Genomic DNA, 11,088 nt, shown 5'->3' on the forward strand with positions numbered 1-11,088 from the left:
AATTGATAAGCCAATTTAAAAATTTAATGGAAATACAATGGATTTAGAACAGTTAAAACAATCTGGAAAATGAGAAATGAAATTGGAAAATCACCTAATTTCAAGACTTACTATAAAGCTACAGTAATCAAACAAATTAATGGAACAGACTAGAGACCCCATAGGCTCATACACATACATCAGTTAATTTTCAACTGAGGTGCCAAGTCAATTCAATAGGAAGAGAAAAGGTTTTTTAAATAAATGGTGCTAAAACAAATGTATATTTTTCAAAACCTACCTACCTCTATGTGAATATTGATTTGAGATGGATCATAGACCTAAAATGTAAAAAGCTAAAACCATAAAGTTTCTGTAGGAAAACATGGAAAAAAATCTTCATAACCTCAGGGTGGGTAAAGATTTATTATAGAGGACACAGAAAGTACACAGCAAAAACAGATAAATTAGGTTTCCTGAAAATTAAAACATTCATTATGAAAATTGAGTAGGCAAGCCACAGACTGGGAAAAATATTCTCAATACATATATCTGACAAAGAACTCTTAACCAGAATATATAAAGAACTCTTATAAACCAACAATAAGAAACCACAAACAACCTAATTTTAAAAATGAGTAAAAGACTTGAACATTGACTTAACAAATGATGCTTAGTATCACTAGTCATCTGAGAAATGAAAATTAAAATTCCAGTGAAGTACCATTTCATGTCCACCAGAATGGTTAAAATAAAAAAGACTGACAATATCAAATGCTGTGAGGGTGGTGTTGAGAATTAGAATTTTTATACATTGCTGGTGGGAATATAAAATGGTACAACCGTTTTGGAAAAACTGTTTGGCAATTGACATTCATTTATTCAATGACCCAGCAATTCTACTACTAGGTATTTACCCAAGAGAAATGAAAACATATGTCCACAAAAAGACTTGTACAAGAATATTTATAGGCCTTATTTGTAATATCCTCAAAGTGGAAATAACCCAAATAAATACCAATTGGAGAGTAAATAAATACATTTTGATAAATTTATATAATAGAATGTTACTTAAGAATAAGAAGAAACTATTGATACATATAGCAACATGGATATTTCTCAAAAAATACTATCTTGGGAATAAGAAGCCAGACACAAAAGACTACATACTAAATTACTTCATTTATATGAAGGACAAAAATAGGCAGAGAAAATGGAGGATGATAGAAATCAGAGAGATTTCTACTTTTGGGGTAGGTGAAGTTGAACAGAAAGGGACATAAGAGAACTTTCTGTGCTGGCGGAAATATTCTATATCTTATTTCTGGTGGCAGTTGCATGAAGATTATATATATATATATATATATATATATATATATATATATATATATAATCCCCATATATATATGTCAAAACTTCTCAAACTCAACACTTAAAATCTGTTATTTTATTGTCTGTAAATTATACCTCCATTTAAAAAAGAAAGCCCAGGATAAAAGAGCATGGTATATCTATAGGTAAAAATGACTAAAAAACTCAGGGCTGATGGTTAATTCTTTTCTTAAATTTTACCTCAGAAAACAAGAATTCAAGTCCCCCTCCCTTGAATAAACTATTTCTGCATTTTAAGTCATGATGATGAAAGAGTTGCTTATTAAAATCCTTTTTCTCATAATATGTGTCATACAGGGCTTGAAAACATCAAAATCAATGAAATAAATCTCATCTCAAATGGAGTAACCTAGGGCATGTAAAAGCTAAATAATTAGCAGCATGTGAGAAAGGACATGTCATCTGTCTTTAAAAAGTTCAGTTGGTGGACTGAGAAGTGTGAGAAGAGAGAAATACTCAAATAAACTTCTAAACTCTGTACTCCTCCTACCTCCAATCTACATTCAGTAAGTGTTAGCAAAGTAATGTAACTAAAAAATATGGTTGATATCTGGAAAACAAATCCTGTGACCATATATTATATTATGACATAAAGAACTAATTCATTAATTTTTCTTTTACATGATTTATTCCATAGGCAAGGGACCATGTCTCTTGCAACTCATCTTTGTATCCTTGGAAGAATCTATGCCAGGGTCTTGAAAATAATGGATCCTCAGTAATTATTTATAAACTGGAATTCATTAATCAATGTATTTACTGATTAATTAGAATTTATGTCCAAATTACATACTCCTGCAGTGGGAAATTTCCTGCAAGTATTTTATGTCTTCATATAAAATGTCTGAACCAGTGATAATCTCATTTGGTAATTTATGGGAAACATATTTAAAGAAGTATATGAAATGAAATACAAGTCCATCTCATCCCGGCTTAAAAATTTAACCATACTGTAGTTGCCTGACTGGATATTTTTAAAAATTATAGAAAAAATACAGTTGTTTAAAATACAACCAACCAACCAACCAACCAATCCCACTGAGTCTAGTTTTGGTCTCCATTTGAATATCTAAATGATTATAAAGGCTGCAATGATTACAAAGGCTTCAATTCACTGTTTTGAATTGAACATCAAATTGGCAAGATGAGAAAAGCTGTGAAGTGAGAAGGAAATTGTTATTCCAGTGATGTAACCTCCACTGGTGAGTATTATTCTGTTGGCAGCTGAGACTTCAGGGGATTCTCACTATGAAAACTAGTGGTCCTTTAATCATACATTACAAGAGCATTTGTGATGCTTTGCAGGCAGCCTTTCTTCCATGATTTTCCTGCTGCTTTCCTTCCTGAGCACAATAAGTTCAATATGGCTAATGCTGTTTTCTAGTTATGCCAAGAACCTCCTAAATGCCACTGGGCTTTCATCATGAAGACGGATGGCCAAACATCAAATGTGAATATCTCCTTCTAAATGGGGACTCCCACGATCATGTTATTTTTGGGAGAGCAGCTCTCTGGCTCCATGGATATTACTTGAACGGAGTAACCACATTCTTCTGCAGCTCTTGCTCGATCCAGATCCACTAGGCACATGCACTGTTTTCCTGAAATACAATAAAATGGTATCATGAGACGCCCTACAGGGAACAGTGCAATTTCAATTTGTCCATCTACACAGCGACAAAATCTACAAGTATATGGCGAATGCTGTTTGCCCCCAAGTCCTGTTTAGTCTCTGTCAACCTAACTCTTGATCAGTACGGAGAAAATATAATCACATATGACAGTTCACAGATTTGTTTCTGCTGATAATTTAGAGAACGTTAACTTTCTTTTTTTTTGAGAATGTTAACTTTTTAAAATGTATTTATAAATAAATCTCAAATACAGACTACAGATCCTATTTCCCACTTTGGTTAAAAATACATTTAAAGACCTTGTGCCTGCATTCCCTATGGAAATATATTACCTGTAATATTGTGAAAAAAATAACATCTATCTTTAATAATATTTAAAGTGTCATGCTAACAAAGAGGCATCTGAAAGATGGGCTACATTTTTAGGACAAGGAAAAATGAGAAATGGAAAATATTTGAGAAAATTCTTATTTGTGCTTCAGTTATTTCAGGTGGATGTGTATGTTCAGTGTAACATAATCAATTTTCAGAACTCCTTCACCCCAATAAAATAGCGGTATTCAATCTTCTTTGTAATCTTTGGAAAACAAAAGAGAAAACCTGACTGGCAAGCAAAGCAGCTAATTTGTGTTCCTTTGGCAAATGCAAATTTCTATGTTAAAGGTAGCTCTGGAAATAAAAATGATTTGGGGTTGAATATATTCAAAGCTATGGTTCACTTTTATGCTTTCAATTTCTTTAAATTCAGTATACAAACTTCATCCTCCAAAAGGCTGCTGACTATGCAGAACTTAATTCCATTTTGCCTCCTAATTATAATAATGACTAAACATTATTTTTAAATAATTTATTTGGATGTCCACAGAAACTACTAAAATTGAATAGCTGCAGAAGTGAAGCCAGATAATTGAAACAGAGATGTTCTTCTGTGGAAGACAGAAGAACCCCACAGGAAAACTGTGGAAGGTGAAGTCAGTAGGTAAGAATTGGCAATGAGACATTCAGATTTAAAATGTTTATTTTGTACTTTTTTCTTAAAAGCTCCTATGCCAAAAAGGATGAACTGTGTTAGAAATGATATAAAAAGAGATGTCTTGAATTCCATTTAGGCGAAATCACCCCCCAACCCACCCCTCCCCGTTCATCAACAGTTGTGCGGCCGACATTCTTTTTTTCCCTTAAAATACTGTTCATCTTTTAAGACATCTGTAAAGGCTCCCCCCCACCCACCTCCGTCTACTCTTCAGTTTAAAATGAAATATTCTCTGTCAGAATAGATGCCCTGCATTCCTTCAGTACCCACCCTGGGTTTACACTGCAGCTCATTCACCCTTGGCTTTGATCCCAGTCCAGTTAATATTTCTTTTTCTATTGCATAAAAGAATCTCATGTTTTCACATGTTGAAGAAGTACCTTTACAACTGAAATTCAGTTGTTGGTAGTCTCCCTTTGGGGGCCTTGAAAGCTTCCTAAAATGTTCACAGAACAAAAATATGGCCCATGCAAAGTACAGAGGTCCACATTTGATGGAGTCCGTGACTTTGCACATGACCTCCCCTCCCCTCATGCCAGTGATCAGGCCAAATGTTCCTCCTCCTCTTCAACTCCAGCAACTTCCCATCCAGCACTCCCTGAACATTCACATGTACACTCAACTAGCTCAGAGAGTTGGGAATGGGGGAAGGAGGAGGCAGAGAAAAGGAGTGGGAAAGAGAAGGAGGTTGCATGCAGGAGAGAGAGGAAGAGCTTTTTCCATATCTTTATGCTCTGGAGTGTGAGAAAGAAAAGGAAATCAGGTCTCAGATGCCTCTCTGTATGTATCTTGCTATGCTGACTTTGACTTTAGAGTTTGAAGATAACTACTTCTCACACAACACAGTCCCTGTATGCAAGCTAATTATCCCATCTGGTGCTCAGCCAAAGAAATGGCAGTCTGTTTTCCAAAATACTATGATGGCCTCCAATGTGGGGGCTCTTCTAAATAATTTTAAAGATTATTTTTGACTCCACTCAATCTTCTCAAGCCCTAATTTTGGAACCTAGCCTTCGTATCAGTTCATAGTGTGACTCCATCATCTACCAGGTAAAGGATCCTGGACAAACTTTTGTCCCAGTCCTAAATAATAGTACATACCCCATAAGTATTTTCATTAGAATTTACTGAGATAACGGGTAAGGCATTTAGCTCAGCACTTAAATGCGCAGTCACTGTTAGCTGCTATTGTCCTTCTAAATGTGATTTCTTTTTCTAAAGCAAAGTCTTGGATAAATTCATTACTTAAACTTAAAATGCTATTGCAGGTCTTCCAATTAAGGTAATATTTACTATTACAGATGTTGAATAAATTGGTCTCTGATTAATAATATACAAGTATACTTTTTTCCAAGAAAAAATGCTTATACATATTTTAACTAATTTTGGCATGCAAAGTTGATTTTTCCATCTTTATATTTTCTTCTGTGGCTTTAGACAGATCCCTCAGTTTGTTCATAACAGTAAGAAAGAGATTTCACATAATTCTGCTCAATGTACAAATACTGAAGATGAATTTAAAAGTATTAATGTTGGGCACCTGGGTGGCTTAGTCGTTTAGTGTCTGCCTTCGGCTCAGGTCATGGTCCCAGGATTCTGGGTTCGAGCCCCACATCGGGCTTCCTGCTCGGTGGGAAGCCTGCTTCTCTCTCTCCCACTCCCCCTGCTTGTTTTCCCTCTCTTGCTATGTCTCTCTCTGTCAAATAAATGAATAAAATCTTCTAAAAAAAAGTATTAATGTTAACAAAAATGGGATAAAATACTCTTATACCTACAAAGGCCTTTTCAACATGGATTGCCTTTTCTGGGAAAAACAAACTTGAATTTCTTGTTGATAAATGGACCAGTTTTCCCCATATAGAACCAGTCCATTCATTTCTAGGCATACTGTACGTAATCTACTCATCAGCTGCTCTGTGAAAACACATACCTACAAGTCTTCGTTGGGGTGGAAGCTGGACAGCTGTCTGATCCGCAAATCTACACAGAATCATGTGTTCCTAAAAGAAAAAAACAATAGAATGTGGGTCTATTTTAATCTTCTGCTTCAAAACTAAAAATTATAAAAACTACCTCACTTATCTGGAGTTCTACAGTTTAACTGAATAAAGTACTGCACAAGTAATACTTCTGAAAGAAACACATTTTCAGAAAATGGTACTCAATAACTTTTTCCCCTTCAAGTAGACTGTTCTTCAGATGCAGTTCTTAAGAATGGTTGCAAGGAAAATCCTCAGGCCAGTTAGCCAGTTGCTTTTAGCCAAAATAGGGTTACAATGCGTGATTATCATGTGTTAAACGAAAAGACCTAAAATTCACTTATATTTTTCCTTTAATAAAATTTGAATCTCAGGAACATGGCTCCAAGAAGTCAGTCTAGGTGGCTCCCACCAGGGGAAAAGGCAGTACTGTAGAAGATCATCACTCTTTGTGGGTTCTGTGGTTCTGTAGTTCTGTGGGATACCCAGCAGAGTGCTGGCTGTTCCTACACTTTTCTGGACTCTTCCCTTGTCCCTTTAGAGGAGAGGAAGCTGGCTCATTCACTCTCTCCTCACTCCAAAGGGCTGCTGGAGGTGCATCTACTTTAAGGGCAACCGTAAGAATGACCTGAGGGAGTGGGAGGAAAATTATTCTGCTTGACAATTTTAGGAAAGGCTGCTTTCATGCAAAAAGAACAAGGCTTTATAGGGGCAGAGAGCTGATGAGCCTGCAGAGCACTCTGAAATAGGCAAGCAGCCAAAGGTGAGTGCTCAGGCGGATTGGGGGTACTGCGATGTTCCCACGGCAGCTGTTCATTCGGAATAGATGCAGTCTCCAAGTGTGCAAATGATCTCACCTGTCAGCTTAGCCAAAGGCTTGAACTCCGATTCCTCGTTTGTCCCCTTTCGTCTTTTGTACATTCAACCTGAGGCCTCCGTTTTTTAATAAGGTAATTGAAGTGGCTGCGTGATGTTGGTTCATTTTGAAGGGTTACCTCTGTCTCAACTTTTATGCATTAAAACAACAACAACAACACTGTAATGTTCACTATAAAATTTAGTGGCCAATGGGTAGGACACTAATAAAGTGGCTCAAATGAGTAAGTTGTATTAAGCAGCCATGAACCGGCATCGACAAAGGGGCAGAAGAAGGATTTAGAATTACATAATTTGAAGAAAAAGCAAGAAAAAGCATGCCCTTTGTCTTCATAGTGTTTGAAAGTCAAGATTCACTTAATGTTGAGGCAATCGCCTCTGGTGTCCTCACCAGATTTTACTGGAATTATTTGTGTATGTGTTCTCCCCAAGAGAAGTTAAATTCTGGAAGGGGAGGCACAGAGCAGAAGTCAGTAAAGATTTGCTGTATAAACTGAACTGTGGAGAAAAACACTTCCAAAGTAACTCTCAAGATATTTATTTATTTATTTATTTATTTATTTATTTATTTATTTATTTATTTATTTATTTTTATTAAGACTTTATTAACGGGTGCTTGCCGTTTGTTGATTTTTTTGAAAAAATCAAGTTGTAAACTTTTTATTACAAATTAAAAATGAGGTTCTTAAAAATCTCAACTTGACCAGATATGAAACAATTTAAAAACCTTTAAAGGTGTATTGAGAAAAACCAGGTTTTTGGTTTTTTTTTTTAAACACGTCTGTCATTACCAAAAACAGACGTCATTAGGTAAAAATAATAAAAACCCCATGCTGCATAGATAATGCAGATAGTTCTATTTATCTGGTCAGTGGGCGAAAGCAAGCACTTAAGGTCTTCAGCTCCAATCTTTTGTTCATTTCTTATTGCTGGAATTTCATCTTCATTTCTTCGTGTTGGATGGCTAAACCAGACGATGGTAGAGATGGTAAGCCGGCATTTACTCAGCCCCGCCCTGCTCAGCCTCGGGAGCGGACGAATTCTCAGCTGGTGGCCCGGCGGCTTTTGTCTCTTTGCCATCTTGTGGTTTAGGGTTTTCTGGGCGTCTGCGTCGGTAATTGAAGTTGCAACGGTACCGACGTTGAGATGGCTGCTGACCTTGGGTCTCATCTCCTTGATTTTCCTTAACTTCCTCATTGCCGTCCTCTCCAGGCTGTCTTTGGCGAGGAGGATCCCTGCGGAATCGTGGTCTATAACCCCGATACCTGTTCTGTCTCACTGGTCTACCTTGTTCTCCTGCACCCTGGTTGTCAGCAGCCTCCATCACTTCTCCCTGCACAGGAGGGTTGGAATACTGTGGTCGACGCCCATAGGGTCTCCTCATGTAGTAAGGTGGGAAGCGTCGCCTGCCGTAGGCCGGGCGCTGTTGAGCCTGGCCCTCCGGAGCACTTTCCGATCCCTCGTTCTTTTCCCCACTCTCACTCTTCTGGTAATTCTGCTGGGGATTGCGTGGAGGACCCCTGCGACGTGGATAGGGTCTATAATGGTTACGGTCTGCTGCACGTTCACTGCCTTGCACTGGAACTCCACCAGGGCCTGGCACATTTGCTGCCCCGCACCCTTTTCTCCTTCAGCCACATCAAACTCCACAGTGTCTCCATCTCCTACACTGCGAAGGTACTTCCTGGGGTTATTCTTTATGGCGGTCTGGTGTACAAATACATCTTCCTTGGCGTCATTCCTGTTGATGAAACCGTATCCATTTCTTACACTGAACCGTTTTACTGTTCCCAAAACCTTCGTTGCGATGACTTTCTTGTCCCCGCCGCCGGAGCCGCCGCTCCCTGCGCCGCGGCCAGTGGCCAGTGGTGCCGGGCTTGGTGTCTGCAGCGCTGAGGGCGAGGGCGGGGGGGGGGGGGAGGAGGGGGGCGGCGGGCGGCTGCTGGGTCTCGGCCTCGCTGTTCACGGTTGCGGTGATGGTGACTGGGGCCGGCTGCGGCAGCTGCGGCTCCTCCCGCGGTGTGATGGTAACTAGGCCGGCGGCGGCGGCGGAGCTGCTCGGGGCTCTCTGGGGTCCGCTCTCCGCTCCCGCTGCCGATCGAACTCAGTAACTCTCAAGACATTTAGGCACTACCTCCATTTAGTTCTGCCTGGCGGCCCACCCATCATGGTTCAGTTAAGAAATATCTTGCCACAGTATCCAAGAAGCTCAGACTTCCCTCTGGAGCCTTTATACCTGAGACCCTCAACAGGGCTGGTGGCCAAGCAGCTTTTGGGGATGTGAGAGAAGGAGTAGACCCAGTAGACTGGGTACCAGTGAGTTTTCTGGTCTCTGGAAGAGCCTGGGTACCCTGTCGCTATTCTTTAGAAATGTTACGTTCTTTTCTAGCCAGTGAGACTGGGGCACCCAACCTCTTCACTGCCCTAGGTTTTTTACACGCATCCTCTCAATTTGTTTTTAGCCAGCATCACTCAAAGAGGCATTAAAAACAGGGCCCTAGTTTTTGTTTATTTTTCAACTCATTGTCTACTCTATTGGCAGGGTCTTATAAGAGAAAGGTAAGGTGTTTTGAATATTATGGAAACAAAGTTCCTGGGTCCTAATGTTTCCCAAAAACCTTACAGTTCCCTAAGACATACAAACTTAAAATCCAGTAAGCAAAGACCAGGGAAGTCTGGTTCTGGATGAATGCATCAACACTCTTCCCTCTATAGTATCTGTGTATGCTCAGAGCAGGGGGAGAGGTGAGGAGGGGGAAAGGGGACGGTGGGAGACAGAGTTGGAGGTGCCTGTTTAAGGATTATAAAGTAGAGGTGAAGGAGATATATGTGTCAAGCTGGTAGAAATGAACGTTTTTGAGTCACTGTCCCCCACTACTTAATCGTTGGATGGAGAAGGGAAAAATCTTGAAAGGTGGGGCCTGGCATGTAAAATGAAACTATATATTTTTAGTGAGTCTGCAAGAAGTGAACTAAGAATCTAATTTATCAAGTTTTAATGGGATTATTCATGTATTTCTGGCAAATATCATTACCATTTTTTAGAATGCATTTGTCATGTTATTGACCAATTAGTGGTAATATTCAGAAAGCTGGAAACTAGTTTGCTCAGATTGATGCCTCAGAACTATGTAATGTTCTGACTACTGTTGAGAAACAGCTCTTGTATTTCTTCACGCCTTATGAGTAGAGGTGCTGCGTTTGTTCTGGACCAGGGATTGGCAAACTCTGGCCTACGGGCCAAATCCAGCCTATGACCTCTTTTTGTATGGCTATCAAGTTAAAAACAGTCTTTACATTTTTAAAAGATTGTACACCACCACCACCAAAAGCAACAAGAAACGGCAAGGACAAAGTAGAATAGCTGGGAAATTTTTAAGTGGCTGACAAAACCTAAAATGTTTACTGTCTGACCTTTTACAGAAAAATTTGCCTGTGTTCTAGATTATCTTCTCAAAGATGTTTATATAGTGAGCAACTCTGGAAAATACATAGTTTCACTCTGGAGCAAAGGGCAGGAATGCTTGCTTAAAGATTAAATCTTAAAACATTTGGGTTTCCTAAGCTCAGCTTCCCTCTCTTGTACTGCAATTCACTGTGTATGTAGGTGTCGCATGGCCCATTATGTACTGCCCTGTGGGAACTGGGTCTCAGGAAGTCAGGACAAAAATGATGATAGTCTGGCTACTCCTACTGCCAGGTCTCTAACTCAGAAGTCTCCTATCTGCCGGCGTCCGTGAAACTGTGGCAGGCTAGCATGTGAACTTGCAGGGTAAACTCTCAGGCCCTTCACAAGTCTTGCCACCTACTTGGACTTTAATCTTGATTCACAAAACAAAACAAAACATAAAAAGTAAAACAAGCCTCCCATATTACATGTTGATGAGTAATTCCAAGATAACTATAGATTATATATACCATTCAAAATTTGGGAGGGGGAAAAATATAAAGAAGGAATAAAAAGTATATTAGAAAGACATATAGAACTTTTTAAGGTTACCTTGTATGATAAAGTTTTCTTGAATTGTTCACTGAAATAGAAAAGAAAAAAAAGAGTTATTACTTTAAACACCAAAGATTAGGAGTCGAGATAGTCTATATATTTCTATATAGAAATATAGAAAAAACTATAAACAAAAGTAGGTATTTTATCTGAGGAGTACATAATGCTATCTTACGCTGAGAACTATGCCAG

The 11,088-nt window shown here is 38.9% G+C and overlaps 1 protein-coding gene and 1 pseudogene across 1 annotated transcript in view; both read right to left on the reverse strand.

Annotated features, from left to right (window-relative positions):
* Nucleotides 1-386: 386 nt before the first annotated feature.
* The window catches only part of GSTCD (glutathione S-transferase C-terminal domain containing), a 116,864-nt gene continuing 106,162 nt past the window's right edge, over nt 387-11,088 (reverse strand). The window contains exons 9-11 of the mRNA XM_081813129.1: nt 10,894-10,959; nt 5,969-6,038; nt 387-2,972 (exon numbers count right to left, since the gene is read on the reverse strand). Coding sequence (XP_081669255.1) covers nt 2,836-2,972; nt 5,969-6,038; nt 10,894-10,959 — 273 coding nt within the window. The 3' untranslated portion in view covers nt 387-2,835. The remainder of the gene's footprint in view (nt 2,973-5,968; nt 6,039-10,893; nt 10,960-11,088) is intronic.
* LOC115940126 (Y-box-binding protein 1 pseudogene) lies at nt 7,840-10,516 on the reverse strand (annotated as a pseudogene).

Source organism: Leptonychotes weddellii, chromosome 2, assembly GCF_054177405.1.
Source record: "Leptonychotes weddellii isolate Sample4059 chromosome 2, ASM5417740v2, whole genome shotgun sequence".
NCBI classification, from domain to species: domain Eukaryota; kingdom Metazoa; phylum Chordata; class Mammalia; order Carnivora; family Phocidae; genus Leptonychotes; species Leptonychotes weddellii.